The sequence below is a fragment of the Anas platyrhynchos genome, chromosome 4 (genome assembly GCF_047663525.1).
Source record: "Anas platyrhynchos isolate ZD024472 breed Pekin duck chromosome 4, IASCAAS_PekinDuck_T2T, whole genome shotgun sequence".
NCBI lineage: Eukaryota > Metazoa > Chordata > Aves > Anseriformes > Anatidae > Anas > Anas platyrhynchos.
Window position 1 is genome coordinate 78172847 of NC_092590.1, and position 20713 is coordinate 78193559.

At 47.6% G+C, this 20713-nt stretch overlaps 1 protein-coding gene across 11 annotated transcripts in view; it reads left to right on the top strand.

The window, feature by feature from the left end:
* EXOC6B (exocyst complex component 6B) overlaps positions 1-20713 on the top strand; it is a 266579-nt gene that overhangs the window by 24575 nt on the left and 221291 nt on the right. For all 11 annotated transcript variants that reach the window (XM_072037927.1, XM_072037928.1, XM_038177996.2 and 8 more), the window contains one exon: positions 14696-14861. In XM_072037927.1, the coding sequence (XP_071894028.1) occupies positions 14730-14861 (132 nt within the window). In that variant the 5' untranslated portion in view covers positions 14696-14729. The remainder of the gene's footprint in view (positions 1-14695; positions 14862-20713) is intronic.

Below are 20713 nucleotides of genomic sequence, written 5' to 3' on the forward strand. Positions count from 1 at the left end.
GCACATCCTTAGGTCATGTGCTGTAAAGCACCACTGTTGGCTGACTTCTTTTTTCCCCCTACCCAAAAATCCTTGGTTCAAATTAGCTGTCCCCATACGGAATGGGTTGCTTCATTGCCAATTACGAAAAAGCCCAACCTTAAGTTCACTGAAATTAATAGTAATTAGTAATTACTTGAAATGGGGAAATGCCCTCCTGATTAGTGAGCCTTCCTGGGCAGCTTGGGCTCGTTATTGCAAGCACCAGGCTAAGAAATCAGCGCTGGGGCAGCCTGCTGCTGTGTTACGCTGCCTCCCTCCTGCACTGGAGCTGCCGTATGGGCTGAAGGATTTGGGGTTTTGGGAGTGCAGGTGGGATGAGGGTAATAGAAGTGATGAGAAGAGATGGTTCTTTGGGAAGGGACCTACACAGCTCAGTGAGTCCAAGTGTCTGACCACTGCAGGGCCAACCAGAAGCTGAAGCATCCTCTCGAGGGCATCGTTATGGGAGAGGAGGACTTTTGGTGGCCAAAAAGCAGAAGCAGTCTGGGATAAACCTGCCCACGAGCTGCATTGCTGTTTAATCAAGTCTTACTGCATTTCCTCGAGTGCTTACCGTTCAAATGACAAGCCTGGTGGTGTCGGCGTCCCGTGGCTGTTTTTACAGGGAAGCATTTAATGATAGCATCTTTAATGTGCTCTATTCTATCGTACTAACCTTCCCCTCAATCAGATTAATTACGATTTTCTCCTCCTTTGCCAAGCTCTTTGTGTTTTGTTTGCTAGCAGCGTTATGGACAGGAGGAGAAGCAACCTGGGTCACGGTCCCAAATTTTTGGTGCCTTCCTACGGTGAGGTTCAAGCTTCCTTGGCTTCTGCTTGCCCTCGGGGTTGGAAGTGCTCTGATTTCTGGCACCGCCGTGCCTTGTTGTGTGGCCACAGGCGTTGCACTTAATTCTTCCATGCCTGCAATTTGGCAGGTTGTAAAATGTGCGCGGTGCTTCCCTTCAAGGGGAAATTGAGACAGATGGGAGTTCGCAAGGTATTCTGATAGCTTCTGATAAAAGGTAATGTTTAAGGGTTATGCAGCTGGTTTAGGTTCATGTTTTGATGTGTACATGATTGCAGAAGTATTCTGGTGATCTCAAAATAAATGCAAATGTGTGGAGAGATCCTTTGTAACGTTGTGCTTCCAGGAACACTGCTCTGGAGGTGCCTCTGCAGACAGGAACGGAGGCTGCCCTCCTCCCTTCAGCACGGTGAGGTCTTGTGCAAGAGCAATCGTAGTTCATTCAACAAGGAGGTGATGCACGATTCCCAACCTGTTCTTGGTAACCCCACTATTCAGGTTTCAATTGCCTGAGCAAACTTTCCTCTTGCTGTTCCTGTGTCTGGCTTCGAGTCTGACAAAAACCCGCTGCAGTTGCAGTCGTCAGCGTGAAATACTTGGCCGCAGCCTCCCTGCGTGCAGAGTTCAACTCCAGGCCTTCCAGATAACGAAGCTGGACTGGCTTTGGGTCGCCTGGGTGCTGCAGGGTGCACGCTGCATGGTTTGACAGCTGCTGTGCTGCGTTTTGGGGCTGCTGAGCTGCATTTTGGGGCTGCTGAGCCGCAGTGCAGTTCAGCCCTCGCAACACAGGGTGGCGGTGCCAATTTAAAAGTCTGGTGGCCCAAAACCAGGGATGGTCTTAGGTTTGGTTCGCCCTCATCGGAGCCGTGGTGCTCTGGTGGCTCTGAATGACCTTGTTCTGTGTCTGTTTCTCCCCAAGCTTCTCCCCTTCTATCACCCAGATGGCGTTTGTGCAAGAGCTGCTGCTGAGAAAGCCCCCGGGGAGGATTGCTGCTGGGGAGCCCCCCAAATTTCTGGTTAACTCACCCTCGTGCTTGGTCCGCATGACTTCACATCCTTCAATCCCTGGTTTTGATCTTCCTCTTGACTTAAATCTGCTCTAGATGCTGCTGGCTGAGCACCCCCTGGCAAGGACTAGCTGACCACGTACTGGTACGGCCTGAACTTTGGGGGAGTGTGGGTGGGGTGGCTCGTTTCAGCCAAGCCCAGCCACAGCAGCAATCTTATTTCCCAAATGTTCTCTTGGATGCCTGTCTCCCTGTGGCCTTCCTGTCATCCAGGCCTGTCTGTGTCAACCAGAGCTGTCACGTCTCCATCCACACGCTGCCCTAAAGCCCTTTCAGGCTTCACGCCAGATCAGGAACAAAATGTTTTGATGTCTCATGGTCATCCCTGTAGCTGGGGACAGCCTTTGGGCACCTATGGGCCATTTTTCTTGCTGGTTTGGCTTTGGTAAGGTTGGTTTTGATGTTGACAGAGGTCAATAGAGGTCCTTGCAGTTCTTGGCCTGGTGCTGCCTGTTCTGTTTCGTGTCTGGTGCATTCAGCTCTTGTCAGCACATCTTGCATGGGTCGTGTTTAATTTGTGCTGCTTTTGGCTAAGTAGGAGCCTGACAGGGAACTCAGAGCGTGCTTTCTCCTTGCTCCTCCATCTCTTCCAGCACTGCTGACCCCACGGCCTTTTGTTTTGCCATCCTCTGCAGCTGGATGGCTCGCAGGCCTCTGCTTGGGACCGAGCAGTGCTCTCCCCTCCAGCCCCATCCCATAGCCTGCGGCTCTCTCCAGGATGAAAACGTGGCAGGAGAAGAGCCCCTACAGGCTTACAGGAGCAGCTGGACTCAGCTAAGTCAGGGTCATTCATCAGGCTGTGGCCACACAGCCCGGAGGAGCTGGAGAACATCTACACGATCTCTCTCAAGCCTAAATCTATCTCACTGGGAAAGGCTGAGCCAGCCTGTGAAAATCAGCACTGTGCCAAGAATTACTGACAGAAGAGCCTCCCACTGCTTTTTTTTCATCTGTTTGTGGTGGTCACTCGAAGCAATCCTCCTTGTAAGCCTTTTTGTAGGATTGGGGAGAGTCTGAGGGACTGACTCCCTCTGTAGGAAACCAGCGGGATGCATGGTTCAGGGAAAAAAATATATTATAGGATGGTGTTTATGCAAGGTTTAAGGGGGCTGATTTTATGTCTGTGAGCTGTTCTTCAGCTGAATTATAGCATGTCTGTAGGCAAGTCATTGGGTACTTGTGTTAACCACCTCTGTGTGGCTCTTCCATGTGTTAGAATTGTTATGTGACCCTAATTAACCAAGGACATTAGTGTATGAAGTACTGAAGGTGATGTGCTTTCACTCTGGGAAATTACTTCCCAGTGTCTGGACGTCTTCTGATATTTTGTTGTAGTTATCTGTTATTGTTGAGGCACGAATATGTGCCACGAATATATGCCAGAATAAGCAGAACTACATCTCCTGGCTCTTTGTTGCTTCCCTCCCAAGCATTTAAAGCCTAATATTAGCTTCTTTCTCTCCAGCTGAGACCGAGGGATTGTAGCTGTGTGCACAAAGAAACTGCAGGAAACCAGAGGCTCACAACAGCCCCCAAAATGGGACAGGTTTTGTGGTCAGCTCCCTGTCACCACAGGAGGTGGGATGAGAAGAGGAAGGGATGACTGCAGTAGTCTGTTACCAGCCCACTTTGGTGGTGCCTCTTATGGTCCTTGTTGCAAGATATTACAGTAGTGGTGCTAATCCTAGAATCATTAGGTTGAGCACCTGGTCCAACTATCCCCCTACAACCAATATTACCCACTAAATAATGTCCCTAAGATGTCTTGAAGCATGTGTTCCTAAGCTTAATGCTGTCCATGATGCCTCTGGGCTCCATCTCTAAGGGTACCTGGGCTTGGACATCTTCCTAATGTATTTGATAAAGGTGTGGGACTCTCAGAGGTGTTGAGTTCCTACAAATCCCATGAAGGCAGATGCTCCAGGGGAGCAGAAGAGCCTGAGGGTGAACAGATTTTGTGCCTTGCCTGCTTCTGGAAACTGCATGGGCAGTGTAAAAGTTCTCAGAGTTGCTGTGTTTGGGAAGAAGAGGAAGAAGTGAAACAGAATTAAGGGCAGGACCCTGGTGTGAGAGGTGCTGCGGGATTCCCTTGCTACCCCGTGTCTGGAAGATCACAGAATCATGAAGGTTGGAAGAGACCTTCAAGATCAGCTGAACAGTCTTTAAAAACAACTCGTTCTTAAATGGCAAAATGTGGGAAGACCTCAGACTTGTGGAAACAAAACCAGAAGCAAACCAGACTTCATTCATCAGTGCTTTGTGCAGGAACTGCAGTGACCTGCAGGGCTGCTGCTGCTGTTAGAGGCATTAAAGGAAGAAAAAAGAATGGAAAAAAAAGAGTTACCTGAACAGATCAGTCTTCATTTCTGGTTGCTGTCTTGCAATTATGAGTACTGGCCTCCTTGAGGAGCAGAAGCATTGTGTAGATGTAATGGTTGGCGTGGCGTTGGGCACAGTTACTCCTGTGATTTGGGCTGTTGCTGCCAGGGGGGTGCTTTCCTGGCATTTAGGTAGGAAAGGAGTAAAATGTTCAAGTTGGCTCACCTACTTCTTTTCCCCTGGGAGCTGTCCTGTCTGGACCTTTAGAGGGAGCTTTCTCTTTGTCTCCTAGATTTCACATTAAACTATTTTATGGGGTTTGAAAGGATATAGCCATTACAATACCAGAGTGATTTGAAATGTTATTTTTATATATATATATAATATATTTGGGTAAAGAAAAGGCATGGCATTGGTGACTGACCACTTGGTGGAAAACACTCCCAGAATTGCAGACTACTTGAGCTTGGCAAGGATCTCTGGAGGTTTTCTAGTCCTGTCCCTTGCTCAAGCAGTGTCACCCAGGGTGGGTTGCTCAGGACCGTGTCCAGGTGGGTTTTAGGGGTCTTCAGGGATGGAGACACCTGAACATCTGTAGGGTAACCTATTTTGGTGTTTCAGCACCATCACAGTAACAGCTCTGTGCGTGCTTTTAATTAAAAAAACCAAATCTTCAGTGGAATTTCGTGTGTGTTTTTGCTCTTGGTGCCTCTTGTCTGGCCACTGGGCACCACTGGGAAGAGTCTGGCCCTGCCTTTCCTGCCACCCATCAGATGTGTGCTCTCCAGAGACTCCACGTGGTTGTTGGTGACATTCATCGTCCCCAGCCCCAGGGGACACACCACTGCACGTGGTCATCGTCATCACGTTGCACAATATCTGTTCTCCTTGGGGTTAGCTGTGGAGCTCTGTTGGGCGAGGAGAAGGCTGGACGCACCCTGTTATGTGGCAAGATCTATTCCAGTGTGCGCTCCATGGCTCATCTGTATGTCACAGGCTGTGAATTTTCACTCTTGTGCCTATGTTGAGCAAGACACCACGTCTGGGTAGGGTACATAGCGCTGAGCAGGGGCCAGCTTGGAAGCATCTAGCTGGAGAGGGGAAAATCCACCGCTTCCTTGCTCGTGTCTGCCACGGGCTCTGGAAGCACGCAGACAAGTGCTGTGCCTCTGGTCTGCGCTGAATTCATCTGGTTTGGGACTGCAGTCATCGTGCTGTCTTTTTTTTTGCCCTCCCTGAATGAATCAGCTCCTTGGTACCTGATATGGATGATATGGGTGTGGGTGGTTCTTTAAAAATATCTATTTATGGGATGTACTTGCATCTAGTAATTAAATTGCTTCTCAATCTCCCTTCTGAATAAGCCAGGTGGAGAGATCTCATAGCGTCATGCCATGTCCAAGGCACTTTTTCTAGCCAGTGATCTTCTGTAGTCACCTTTAGGCATCTTCTGGGACTCGTGCCCCTCTGGGATTTGCACGTTCACTGCTCTGGAGCTGGTATTTCCTTCGTGTGAGTTCCCAAATAAAGGTAACCCACCGTGCAGCGGGTTAAGATCTGCTTTCCCCCTTCAGAAGTCATCAGAGCGAGAATCAGCTGGAGCCAGAGCTTCGTGCCCCGTTGTGAGCAGCACATCTGATGGCCATCTCCTCCCTGACCCCGAGCGTGTCCCCTCGGCCCAGCCTCAGCCTGCTCGGGGCTCGACGTGCCGCAACGCCGCTGCGGGCGCAGCACAAGGGAGGTTGGAACATTTGCGGTGGCTTGGAGTCCACATCCTCCGCTGCTTGTGGCTTTGTGTCTGCCCCCTTATTTCGCCACTTCTCCCGACAATAGTACATGTGGTGGAAACGTTGGGGGACTTCCTGCGAGTAAGCGCGATGAGGGTGTAGCGTTAGATTTCCTCCTCTCTAAATTGTGTTGTTTACAGGCGCTGTAAAAGATGATTCATCTCCCTCTTAATGTCAACCAGCTTGGACGGGGCGAAATTTATCTCTCGCTGGGTTCTCGCTAGCATTCCTACCCTACACATGGTGCAAATCAAGTGTCCTCCCAACTTGAAAGAGCTTGAGAGAGCCGGGCCCGCTGACGCATCGCTTTTGTTCTTGGGGGAATTGTTTCCATTGTGCTCGCAGAAGAAGGAGGGAGGTTGAAAGCTCTGCTCGTGGCCAGTTCTCTCCATCTTCGCCTCAGCTGGGGGCGTTCGTGCTTGCTCTGGCTGCTCTGCCTTGCCTGGCTTGGGGTCGCTCCTTACGTTTCCTGGCTCGTCTGGAGGCTGAGCGCTAATTTGTTCAAGCTCTCCCTGTCCGTGTCTTTTATCGTCTGAGAGTCGTTCTTTAATAGGGACATTATAGCCGAGTTGTTCCATTATATTTTTCAATTAGGGTAATTATTCCTCGTTTCCTTCGGAGTCTTGCTGGCACAGAGCAGCTATATCCTACCCCGGAGACGGCTGTGGCTTTATGGTGGCTCCGTTTTTCCACTAACGTATAGTCCCAAAGTCTTTGTTGTCAGAAATGAACGCTCAAGGAGGCTTTAGAGCATTTTATAACCAAAGACCTGATCTTGTACAAATGAAGGAAATGGGAATTTGTCTGTTGTCGTCAGTGAAAGTGGAATTGGGTTCTTTGAAGTCCTTTTAAAAAAAAACAAAAGGCTTCCCTACCCAGAGCCAGAGACACCATTTCTTCCAGCTTCGGGACGTCGTACAGCGTTGGCTAAGATCAGGTGCTTTCCAAACAGTTTCAGCTATTCAGCTCAGACCCTATTAAAAAATAAAAAAAGGTGTGGGGGGGAGCTACAGGGAACCTCAAGAAGCTGCTCATCCTCTCCCTGTCTGAGGAGGTCCAGGAGCAAATGTGTCCGACCTGTCCCCGCTGGATGTTTTTCTGACTTGTTCTTAGAAATGATGGCTTTAACGAGGTCCTATAGCGTGCCTAGATGTTCGGTTTTGGTTTTCTGCCACTCGTGCAGTTAGAAAGCTTTGTCTAATGTTTAACCTAATTCTCCTGGGCAATTTAAGCCCATTACTATTTCTCCTCTCTCCAACAGGCAGAAATATTTTCGTGGGAATGTCAGCCTGGGCCTCCTCTGGTAGTCGTACATCCCAAACACTGCTGCCTCTTAATCCAGCTTCCCTCCCCGAGGATGTTGCTGTTACTGCCTCATGTCCTCCAGATGAGTTTGCCAGAGGAGGCATCTCTAGTTAGAAAGAGGACGGGCTTTCGCTTGCAGCCCTGCAGCTCAGAAGTGAGCAGCAGCTCGGGGCTGAGGCTGAGATCCGAGGGGAAGGAGGGGTTTGCTCACCCCAAACTCAGCCTTTGAGTCCCAGAACCTCAACCCTGGATGCCAGGGGTTTAAGGCAGGGTTAGTGCCTCCTGTACGGAGCTCTCTAGAGGGGTTTCAGCTCAGCAAGGCTAACTAAGCTTGTTCTGTTTTTATTATATATATATTTTTATTTAGGTCTTGGGCACTAACAGATACACCCTGAGCACCGGGTGTGGGGTCTGCTCTCAAAGCTGCCAGACCCTAGGCTGCTGTTTCACATCTATATTTAGGCAGCCAAATCCGACGTGTTCCCTAATCTGCGAGCTGCACGTGAGTTTTAGGAAGCAATTACTCAGCTGTAAATGAGAGAGAGCCTCTTGCTCAGCTAGCACTGATGGGAGAAACGGGCAGCAAGGTGCTCATCTCTGGCAGAAGCTGTGCGAGGTTTCCTCCTGGGAGCCACTTGTGTGATTAATCTGGTTTGATTACACTGATGTAAGTTAAAGAAACTTTTCAGGCTTCTTTTCTAAAGCACCTTCACTCCCGCAGGATGCTGGTGGGGCAGGAGAGGCTGCAGCAGGAGGGCAGGAGTGTTAACGGGACCGGAGCAGGAGCTTTCCCCTGGCAGAGCTGCATGCAGAGCTGCTGCTGCAAGCTGGGAACGTCTCAACACAATAAAGTGGCAGTGGAGGGCTCCTTGAGCTCCTGTCTGTTTATTCAGGCCTTGGGTTGACCTGGCACACTCCTCTGTGAGCAGAGAGGGGCTGGAGCCTCCAGGTTGCCCGTGCCAAGAGCTGTTTGTGCTCGGTGCCTCCCGAGGTGGAGCTGAGGCTGCTTTTGGGCATCAAGGACCAGGTGTGAATTCACCAGAACGGCCACCCCGGTGCTTTGGAGAAGTTCTGGTGCGAGTGTGGATGTTCTCCATCACCCTGCTGTCGATTCGAGTGCGCCTTGTATGGTTTTCTAATGCAGTGCTTTTAATCTCGGGCACGTCTCGGGGATTTGTTGTGCCTCTGCTGGATGCTATGACAACACTGCTTCACAGCAGAAACGAGGGCCCGAGTCCTAGAGCCAAGAATGCACGCACACAACCAAAATCGCCTTGTTTAAACAATGCATAAGACAACAAAATGAACTTTGTTAGCAGGGGGAAGAAGACTTTTATTGGGCAATAACACAGCAAGCATAGACATTAACATTTTTCTGTGGTAATCTAATCTGCTTTTATAGATGTAATGACTCAAATACTAATCCTGTAAAGTTTATTTAAAAAAAAAAAAGATATTTTGTTATCAGTAACTTTATTTGTGGATGCTTTGGAAGCGTGCCTCTCATCCTCATTGTCGAGTGTCTCCCTTTCCTGTGCTGCTGGTAGGGTAAATAACCAGCGGGAGGCCAGCAGCATCCAGTCGACAAAACGTGCTTTTCTCCAGAACCCTCTTCCTGGTGATGGAGATGGCCTTCATCTTGCCAAGTTTTGGGCGTGAGACGTGGCCAAACTCCCATTGTTTTTGTGTGCACGGCTTTTAGCGTGAGAAATAGCTTCCACATGGAGGGGTGAGAGGGAATTAGAAGGGGATAACTTGCACCTGCACTGCACGCTGGCACGGCCGTGGATGTGCAGCAGGACCAGCGAGGTGCTCCCAGCATCTCAGTTCTTGCTGCCTGGCTCTGCTTTATCCCAAATGAGATGGCGTTCAGCCCAGTGGTGGCTTTTTGGGGTGGTTTGTGCCTTGTACCTTGTCCTGGGGCCTGGGTCTGCAAGCTTCTCAGCACTGTGTGGGTGATGGGGGTCAGTAGGATCTTCTGTTCTGTGAACACAGTGGCTGATCTCAGGTGTGTACAGACGTTATGTATGATGCCATAGGCCATACCTAAAATACATTTTCCAAAAGACAAGGTTTCTGCATGTTAATACCCCTACTTTGCTCCCATACAATGATTTTTGTCTGCTTTTCTGATCTTCCACCCACATGCTGCCTGGCACCTGCCCTGCTCTTTTGCCAGGGTGGCTTCCTGGGCCTGGCTGTGCTGGATGCCTCTCTGTCTGCCTGATAAAGCTTGTTATTAATTCGGCATGTCCTCATTCTGCTTGTCCTTCAAATCAAAGCCCAATTCTTCCAGCTTTTCTTCCTAGGCCAATAAATATGGTGCCGTGCTGGTGACTGCCATCCCGCAGAAGCCCCTTCTTCCCTCTGGTCCTGTTCTACCCCTGCTGCTGCTTTCACCTTTCCTTGGTCTCTGCCTCGTGTGCACTTTAACCCATGTTCACCTTTGCAGCTTCTGGTCGTGCTCCCAGTCTCTCGAGGTCTTTGGCTGCTGCTTTCCAGCAGGCTCGTGGCCGCCCTCGCTTCGGCGCTACCGCCGTATTTCGAAAGTACAGCTTGTATTATACTTTCCAATTTACTAATAAAACCGCTGAAGAAAACCAGGCTCGGAAGAAATTCATGTGGAAGCACTGTTGAAAAGCCCCTTCTGGTTGAGCCCAGTCATTGACAAGCAACTTCGCCTTCAGAATGGTTTTTGAGTGGGGTGCGCGTGTGGTTTATGGTAATTTCTGCACAGCGCTCTGAGGGCTACAGCTGCTAGGGCTGTGCCTTGCCCAAATCAAGGTGCACATGGGCAGCTCCCCCCTGCTATCAAACCGGTTATCCTGCCAGATAATAGCAGTGCTTTTCAGATTTGCTTTGTTCTTTACTCCAGGACCTTGTCATAATGAGATATTGCTAATAGCTTGATGAATTTTACGGCGATTGAAAGGGTTTTGGTTGTAGACTGAAAATAGGGTTAAGGGGTAAAATTCATGGTGGGTCTAGATAGGAAAAATGCACGTGGGAATGCTTCCTAAACTACAATATGAAAGGTATTTATGATTAAATGTTTCATACTTTACCGAAAAAAGAAAAGAAAAAGGAATTGCTTCTTCCTCCGTATTCATGATATAAATGTGAACCTATGGGGGTGATATGGGAAAACAGTGGATTTAATCTCCATTTAACTACCAGAATTAAAGCAAGAAGAGGATTCCCCGCTTGATCTTCAGCTGAAATACTCGGGGTGCAGCAGAGTGAGTGGGATTTTGGCCGAGTTTTTGTGGGTGCCGTGGCTGTGCACGGACCTCGTGCTGCACGAGGCTTCAGGCCGTGCTGCCAGGCGGTACGGAGCAGGTATTAGTCCTGCAAACTTTCCTTGACCTCTTTTCTGTGGAGTTGTTGCACCACTCTTGCTTCTTTTTCTGCATTGCTCAGTAGTTAATTTGTTTATTATAAAAGTTAGAATAAGATTAAACAAACTGCTAATGCTTTTATGTAGCTTAATGAGAAGAAAATGTTTCTGAGGGACTAAAACCACTACAGAAGTTTAAAGGGGGGGGGGGAAATTGAAGTCCACAGCAGACTCAGGAATTTGTTCCATTTATTAATTGAAAACAAAAGCGAGTCACTTCTGTTCCACTGTCCCCAGAATGTCCTCCTTGCATTGTTCCAGATCTCTTTCATTTTGCCCCCAGAGATTTCCCTCCTCTGTACTTTCAGCTGAATTTATTTAGGTTACTTTTTGAGTCCCTGTCCTACAGGCAACGGGTTGGGGATGAAGCTGCAGGATCAGCCTCGTGGCTGCTCCTTCTGAACTGCCTCGAGTCCTTTTCTTCACCAGCTGAGAGGGAGACGGAGGAAGGCCCTAAAAGATCCTAAAGATTTCGTACCATTAATTTATATACATTCAATAATTTGAAGCTTCTTGGGTGTTCCTCCAGCACGTATGTGGTGTCTGGCCTACAAAGTGTTTTGGGGAGTGGGTTTGTAGCTGAGCTTCATGGGGTCCCAAGACATAAGGGCAGGCAGGGCCCCCGTCCCAAGAGCTCGGGCTGGGCCCGCGGCCTTCAGGCCTGTCCCTCATTGCTCTTCCAGTCCCCTCTTGGGCATTATTCCCCAAATCTCTGCTCTTTTCCCCACATTTTGGTGGATCCCTGCCTGTGGCGTGCTGGGCTTTTTGCTGTGGGGCGGGTGGGTTGCCCCCATTTTGGGGATGGGCCCTGCAGGACGGGCACCCCGGCCTCGCGGAGGCATTGCCTGTGAGAGCTTTCCTGGAAAGATTTTTCCAGTTGACCTTTTGCAACAACAACAGCAAAAAAAAAAAAAAAAAAGGAGTGGATTTTTAATGAATGCAGGAATTGTGAAACTTGAACAATACAATCCAAGAACTTTTAAAAGTCCTCTTAATGGTTTTGTTTAGCGAGCGTATTTGAAAAATGTAAACCAGACAGATCTGTCAATGAGCGTCGTCTTCAGTCGGAGAGTTACGGCCTGCTCGGCTCTGAGATAAGTGCCTGTGGGACAGGCCCCTCGTCCTCAGACTTTTTTAATCAAAAGGCTTTTTTTTTTTTGTGGGGGAGGCTCGTTACTGAAGCGATGTGACCAGCAATTTTTTATATCAGAGAAAAAAAAAAAGCAGCCTCAAGGTTCGTTTTCTGTAGCGTTGTCACAAGGCCTTGTTTATTCGTGACCAAAAGGACAAATAACCCGAACCTATTCCCCTTTTAATTCTTGTTGTCCTTGCTTTGTGTTTTGTGTTGTGTGCCCTTGTGATTGTTACTGGGTACGAACACACAGGGCAGATCTCTTTTTGTAGGAACTTGTTTGTGGATCACCTAATGGCTGCAGATTTGATAGTCGCTTCAGGACAATTAACTGAAGATCCCGATCTGGCTATAATTAGTGTTTGAATTGGAAAAGATGTTATTAGGAGCAAAGCCTTGGTGCAGGATGGCCTTCCAAAGGTGCTGCCATGGCTCTGGGAGCTTCAGAAGTGGACTTCTACTGGGGCTGGGGAACCAGAAATGGTGGCTTTAGGGTCTGGGACCTCAGGGGTGGTGTGGAGTGATTTGTCCTTGCACTGCGACCTGCGTCGTTTCCTTTGAGAGTAGTCACCACCAAGCCCCTGTGCCCTGCATGTGTGATGATGCTCGATACAGAGCACAAACCCGGCATCCTACAGGTTGGGAGCTGACATCGGTGGCGGCATGGCCCTTCTCTCTGGGACTCGCATGGCTGTCACCCTTTATTCCCATCTTCTAAGAGAGGATGGGAGCGCAGGATGCTGGCTTTACGTTGAAGAGAGGTTTGTGTGTGAATAGGAGACCTCAAAAGGCAGCCTACAGAGTTTAAATATAAGCTTAGGGCTGACCCCGAGATGGGTTTTGTATTGCTGCCTGTCACCAGCTTTTTTTTTTTTGACCCCAGAGTTTGGCTTCGGGGTGGGAATGGCTTCGGTCGTGGGACCTTTGTGACTTAGGCTGGCCACGTGCAAAGGAAATTTCGCCTAGAGTTTGTAAGTCTTTAAGTCATTTATTTATTTTTTTTTTTTACAAAGAGAGATGCCTTTGTAAATTCTGGCAGTATTTTTTCATGCAAACACATTTATATGACACCCATAATTACTGTTAAACTTGTGCTTGAATGAAAGCACCACTCGTCTAGCTGCATTTGGTTTTTATATATGAATTGTGCTCTCTGAGTTTAACTTCTGAGAGCAGAGAGAGGTGCCTCTGAGCTTCCCGAGCCACGCTGTGGAGGGGCTGTGCAGCGCTAGATGGCACTCTGCCTCCAGCTTTCATGGTCACCAGCAAAACTCTGCTTTCTGCACAGAAAACCCGCTAGCATCATACGGTGGAGGCATTGCTAAAACTTTAGGAAGTTGATTTTTTCACCTCTGTTCCAAGGTAGAAGCTGGTTGGTGCTGCAGGAGGCAGTGCTGTCACCTCTGCTCCTGGTGACTTTTTTTTTTTTTACATTGAGTTTTAAACAGGCTTACGAGGATTTGGCATTTTTTTTTTTTTTTCTCTGAGAATGGATTACTGAAATTGTATAATTGGAATTGCTTCAGTTATACAACTGGGCAGGGTTAACGAGTGGTCATTCAATACTTTTCCTCCAGCTTTAGTCCTGTCCCAGTATTTTTTTGTATAATGTTGAGACCGTTGTGGATTGCAGGGTTGGGATACCCCGACGTGACCTGCAGGCACACATCTCACCTGAAGGTCACATCAGGTGCAAAATGTTGGGTGGGATTCATCTAGTGGTGGTTCTTGCTGAGGTATGACTTGTGCTGCTGCAAAGGGTGAATGTTTTTTGTTTATTTCTTTCTCATACCTGGCTACAGCTGTGTCATTCCCCACCTTTCATCTCTAATTGCTGTGTGGAGCCCGGCGTGTAATTATTTCACCCTTACTTTCTGAAGCAGTACAACCTGGGGTTTCATAAAGCTCTCTGTGCACTTTGTTTTTCATACTAGAGAGAATTTGGGTCTATCAGTTAGCATCGCTCCTCGAAATAATAAAACTTCACAGCTCAAAACCTGAGAATACAGTACAGAAAACCTCCTGAACAACTCCCAGAACCCTACACCCCGTTTCAGGTGTGATGTTGTCCCTCTGCTTTCTGCGTTAACGTGAGGCTTGTGCCATGGTCCCTTCCCCTGTGGGACAGGAGAGCTGCACTCTAGGCGGCGTTACAAAACTTGTGGAAATAATCTTTGCTGGACAGTGAGCATTGGTAATGCACAGAGTGAAAAATGTTAGGACACGGCAGTTCAAGCTCCTCTTCCCAGTTGGATGGAATTTAACAAAACAAGAAGGATGACTTTATTTCTTTTTCCCTGAATTTAACAGTGGTTTTGCTTGGTGGTCCCAAAGGCTGCCTGGTACCTGCAGCATGCACAGCGTGCACGTACCTTGTGTTGGGGTATCCCCATCGGTTTGGGTGGCTTTCAGTTTTGTTGGGCTTTCAGCAGCAGGGCTAACTGTGCTGTTCAAATTTGGAGGTAGGAAAGGGGCTGGATTTCGGAAGTCGTAGAGCTGATATTTCTTCATTGCAGCTTTTCCCCTTGAATCCTGAAGAACACCCAGAGAATACTGCATACAATAGCACATAGTGGTCAGAGGTGGCTAAGCTCAAAGCTAGAGCACAGAAATTTCATCTTAGAGGATTTTGACCTTGTCTGGCCACGTTGTGATCTCTGAGGGAACATCGAGCTGGTGTTTGACAAGTTTGGGGATGGGGAGGAAGGCTGGAATAGAAGGATTTTCAAACCTGTCTTTGGTGCCTGGCAAGTAGAAGGTTTTCTTTTGGTTTTTAGAAGTTGTATTCTGGATATTTCTTTCAAGTAATTATGCTAATGGGTATTGGAACCCTGACTCAAAGTGTCATCTTCTTTTTAGGTCTGTTTATGATGGAGAGGAGCACGGTCGGTTCATGGAGAAATTGGAAGCACGGATCAGAAATCATGATCGGGAGATCGAGAAAATGTGCAACTTCCATTACCAGGGCTTTGTGGACTCCATCACGGAGCTGCTGAAAGTTAGGGGAGAAGCTCAAAAACTGAAGGTAAGAGAAAGCCACCTGAATCCCATGGCTCTAGGTTGGACAAGGAGACCTCTAGAGGTCCCCGACAACCTCAGCCATTCTGTGATTGACCAAAAGAATGTCTCCTTTTGTCCAGAGCATCTTTCCTCCGTCTGGGAAAAACAAAAACAAACCCCAGCAATCTTCATTGTTTCTTCCTGTAACGATTGGTTGGTCATTTAGAGTTCAACAATTATTTTGGCAAACTGGAATGCTGTGGTACATTAGCTTTAATCTTCCTTGTGATTCTGTCTGTTCTGCATTAGGAAACACATGCTTCTCCTGGTGCACCTTAGACCAATTTCTTACGCAAAAAATAAGCTCTACAGGCTGAAGCACGTCTGGTATAACAGCATCTACTCCAGTGCCCTGTATGACACCAAATTCTCATTACAGATAGCATTGCATCAGAGTAAGAGCTGTGAAAAGACCTGATGCAGAGCTGACTTTAGTCAGGAGATGTCTGCCCAGCGTTGGCAAGTGAGATATTTAAAAAGCAAATGGACATCAGAGTGTGCTGAGGTATTCAGAGTAAGCAGGAACAGAAATGAAAAATAAGTCATCAGTAGATGGTGAAACACTGTTTGTACAAATACAGAGCTTGATTCCTTTTCTGTGGCATCTCCAGGTATGGTTGGCTTAACTAGAAAATAAAATGGCAAGAGCCAGGAATGGAGAAGGCGAAATAGTTATGGGTAGGGATGAATTTTCTAAATGTTGTGGCTCTTAAAGATGTGCAAAAAGATCAGAGAAAGGTGCGTTTTTACGTAGTTTTTGAAAGAACATGCTCAGCGTTGTGTGGAAAATGTCTAGAGGTGCAGGCGTCAAGTGGGCTTGCAGTTTAGGCTTGGCTGGTGTGCCTTAAAATATGAATATCACACAATTTGGAGCATATGAGAAAGCTTAACAGGGACCTGATGAGCCTCAAAGGTTGGAGAGCCTCCTTCTTTCTCCTGCAGAAGTTAGAACAGGGGCAGAGAAGATGATGTGTTTGCCTCTTCCATTCTTTTCTGCAGCACCAAGGTGTGACCTTGATTTAAAAACCGAAATCAACTTCCTGGAACAATCACTTAGTGAAGGGGATTGAGTTGGGTGGTACCCAAAAAGGAGAATTCTGTCTCTGGAGACCAGCACAAGTCTTCCTGTGGAGTTTGACCCATTGAGAAGGACCTTTTTGGGCATGTAGAAGTGTGGGGGACTATTCAATGGGCGTTAGAGAAGATGAAGTCATAAATAAGGAGAAAAAAAACTCACAAAATCAAATTTTCTGGAAAAGAAAAGAAAAAAAAAAAACAAAAAAACAAAAACTGCACCTTCACTGTGCTGGCTATTGCTTGTCACACTTTTATTTATTCATTTAAAGCTACCTCTGGCATTTCCAAGCTTGCTTTGGGATTAACACAAGGCCTGGATCCCCCAAGTGCTGGCAGGAGCACCTTTCCAGGGGTGTTCCCTGGCACCAGAAGCACCCTGAGTATCACAACGGCATTTTCCACCAAGAGAATTCATCCAGCGGTTGATTGCAGGATGAGGCCATTGGAAATACCATGAAAGAAGATTTTTAAAGCCATTGTTTCTAGCCAAGAATTCCACATTGTTTGTTTGCAAAGGCTCGTTGCTGTTTCCCATTCTCCAAACAGCTACTTTGTTGGTGGCGCACTGTGAAGTCCATCTCTACCCTCAGGATCTCTCTTGATTTCCATTACTATGTGATCTATAAAACGGCACATGGGAAAAATATACACAGAAGCTTATTTGAGAAACATTGAGCCCTCTTTGTAAGGCTTTCCCCGGGGAATCATCCATGGGTCCAGTGGCGAGAGCGTGTTTTGTTCCAGCTATTCATTCTGCATTTGATCTCGCTCTTTTTCTCAATAGCACTGCTCTTTGAACATACGTACAGCCGGCTAGGAAACAAACGCCCGCCGTGTTGCATCTCCAGGATGTATCTGCAGCCGTGTGCTTTGAGCTTGGGGCATCCTCTGTAATGTCACACTTGCAGAAATATCAACGTTTGTTGTTTTAAGAGTGTGGGCTGTGAGCTGGATGCATTGCATCCCCTCCCTCATGTGTACCACAGCTGCTCTCTTCCCTTTACACTGCAGTTCTGTATTTCAGGTGGCCCCAAGGCAGGCTAAACCCTGATCAGGACTGTTGTGGTCAGCCTTTCTGCTCTCTTTTATGCTCCTCTTGGCCTACCAAGGGCTAGCTCTGGATTAATTGGGAGCTTGAGCTTTTAGCTCCGCAGGTGAGCTCCTCTGCAGTGCATTTCTGCACTAGGAAGCTTCGTGTTGCTTTCCAAGGATGCTGGGTCACTGCTTGGGAATCAGTATATGAGTTAAAAAAATAAAAATAAAAATAAGGGAAGTTAGTTGGGAACACATAAGGCACATTTTCAAAAAGGCATCTATCTTATTTTGGGTGATAATTTTTTATTAAACCAAAACTTCTGCATTTCCTTACTCTTTTTTTTTTTTAAACTATGACTTTACTAAGGCAGTCCTCTTTACTTTTAACTACTTACGTGGTTTCGAAGGAAAACCTTTTTGCTTTGCTTTTTTACATGTTATATATCATATCTTCTACTACACAATGACTTTCAGCCTCATGAGGAAGTCAGCTTTTGGATACTGACTCTCCTCAGTCCCAGTTCTCATCCCACTGGGTCTTGCAAGCCATGTACCAGTCCAGTTCCTCCATCTTACAAAGGCTCCAGTGGAAATTAAAAGAGCAAAGATAAATCATGCATTAGCATGGTTCAACTTGGGAAACGTGACTGGAGGTGTGAAAGGGAACAGATCCCAGAGACACAGGGCTGGTGCCAACCTCAGCCAGCTCTGGAGGGTCAGTTTAAGGAAGTTCTGCTTCAGCTGTGTCGTTCCTGATGGATTTTTGTCTGACCTATTGGTACTCCTCCCTCTGAGTAGTCCTGCCCTTCCTTCTCGAGGAAACCCAAGTTGTGTGGTTAAAAACTTTTTTTTTTTAGGTCTACAACATTTTGACCTACCAGGCACAACAGAGATCATCCCTTCTTGTTTCTGCAGCAGTCTCCTGTAACGTGGAGGCTGCAGGATGGTTCTTCTCTGGTCTTGTCTGTAAGATAAGTAGCCCCAGTCCTTCCTAGTGGGTTGTGCTTTCTGGGCATCTCACTGCTTTCACTTTGCTACTGTGAAATCTTTCCAGTTGGTGGCTTCTTTCTTATTTTTATTTATTTATTTATTTATTTTTTATTTTTTTTAATTTTTATTTTTTATTTTTCATTACAACAGCATGGTTTTTGAACTGGAGCAGGCAATCAGTCACCAGTGAATTGTTGTAGAAGGGTTATTTCAGGGGTGCTGTACAATTCTGTCCATGCACACTCATCTGATGCTCACTGTGTAGCAGCACAGCTCAGACTGATTTTCAGTTTGACTCACTGTGCTCGCCGGGCCCTTTCTCAGAGCTGCTGCCCAGTTGGCCTGTTTTGTGCAGCCGATTACCTCTGCCCGAGCTGAATGCTCCACACCTGCCACTACTGAACAGCAATTAAAAAAAGGCTCTTCTTGGAGAAGCCATCTGCAAGTCCAATCTTCTCTCCTAGCATTCACGGTACTGCTGTGCTCAGCCGTAAAATCTACGAAGTTAAGAGTCAGGGAAAAAGAAAATGAATGGGGAGCAATCTTTATTGCTTACAGCACTCAGATTGAGGCGGATCTAATAAAACAGAGGCAGGTGGTGCAAAGCAAAGGGAAGCTCACCTTCCCTGTGTGAACCCAGGGGGTGGCTGTGACCTAAAAACGCAGCGGCCGTGCAGTGGGGTCCCGCAGGGGTTGGATAAAGGAAGATAACGTGGCTGTGGTGGTGGGTAACTAGCCCGGTCCTTGGCTGCTCCCTCCAGATTGGGAAGTTTGGTGCTGACTGGAAGGATTTCTCCGCAGTAATCCAGGAAAAGGACGTGGAAAGCCAGGGTAGGCGGGGGTTGGAAGCGGGGATGCAGCCGCATGGGGTCAGACCGCTGCCCTTCGCATCCATTCCCGGGATTCCTTGCCAGCGCCCTTTGCTCTCCTCTCTCATCACTCTGACACTCTCTAAACGATAGCAGAGCGCCGTCTGAAAGCCCCCAAACAAAAACCCTGCTCAGTACCACATGTTCCACGTGCAGATGAATGAACTAACAACTCGAGCATCCCCTGAGCCCCTTCCGTGATCCCCTCGTCTCGTCCTCCACATGTGCCCACCTGTTCTCAGCCCCCCCCTTGCTGGGCGTCTGTCTTAGATTATCAAATCTCTTCGTCTGAACAGCTTCATTGTGCCTGCAGAGGGTCTCTATAAATAATCACCTATTTCTTCTCGCTGTGTGGATGTAGATCTCGAGAGCAAACCGAAGCACAACCCCCTGCCTCCCAAAAACTGTGTGCCAGGGCAGAAAACATCCTTACGTTTGGCCTTAGCTGGGATTGATGTGTAATTTTAACAGAAGACTAGTGCAGCCTTGGCATCGTTTTAGGAGCGGTTTTGAATTACCCTACATGGGTTCCTTTTTCCTGGTGGGATTTTCAGGATATAAGAAAAGAAAATAATCTTTGGAAGAGATGCTCTGCTCCTGCTCGTAAAATCTCAATACATCATAAAGGAAATGAGCAGTTTTTGCGCGGGGCAGGCAGCCAGGAGAGCCGAAGCTACTGCAGAAGGGGGAGCAATGTGATGCAGATGCTGGAGTGAAATTGTGTGCGGGGAGATGGTGGGATGACTCCTCCGCATCCCTCGTGGTAAGCACATCACCAGCACGGCCGGCGTTAAGCACAAAAGGAGAGGGCCACGAGGCAGGATGGCTTTGCTCGTTGAAGCAGCACCAAGCTCTCCATGTGAGACCTCCTGTTGAAATTTGGACCGGTTTGGAGCATCGTTATTCCTCAATATCTTCCAGCAGTTGGCAGGGAGCAGATTGGATCCTGAATCAGTTTTATTCCTATTAATGCAAAACTTCCCTCCTCTCTGAAACGTTTGCCTTGTGGTGTGCTGAAAAAAAGAGAAGAGATGGTGGTTGTCTTCTGGACCCACCTTGAAACTTCTTGTGCTTTGGCTGTGCTGCCACTCCATGCACCGTCCGTGTTCTGTTGGGTATTTGGAGAATAATTTTCATGGACAACTTCGCTGGTGATAAATTTGTTAAAAATTCCCGGCTGCTGGAGGTGGTGGCAGCCGGGGGCTGTGCAGTACCTGCTGCCAGCTGGTGGCTGTCTGAACGCTTTCACGGGGAGAAATCAGGACAAGTTGGTAGCATTTACCGAGTCTCTTAACGGAAACAGAGCTCTTAATTTGGTTAGTGGGATCTTGTGCTCCTGAATATACTCTGAGAGCTCCTTATTGCAATTCCTGCAGTCGCCTTACCTCTCTTATCAATTTTTGTGTGTAGAACGAACAGAACTCCCCAAAACACACCTGAACTGCTTCATAAACCCTGATGATGCCCCTTAAAGTCCGGCAGCAGTTTCCACACTCCAGTAGGTCTGAGCAGAACGAGAAACCTCCGAGACATCTTACAAGGATGAGGCTGGAAATTGAAATTCCCAACTTTAATGGCTATAAAAAGAGAATTTTAGGTGGGGGGGGGGGGGAGAGGAGTTTTATGACATGTTAGTCTTGCACTGACATGAGGCACCTGAACTCTGCGCAGTTATTCTCTGGTGGTATTTATCTTTATAATTGGCTGTTTTTGTTAAAAACCTGAAGGTGGGCATGTTTACTTGACCGTTTGTGTATTTTTCAGCCATCCCAGCTGGTCTCTATAAGATGCTATCTCTGTTTACAAACCTCCTCCTGTCCGAACTTGAACGAGTATTCGGAAGAAT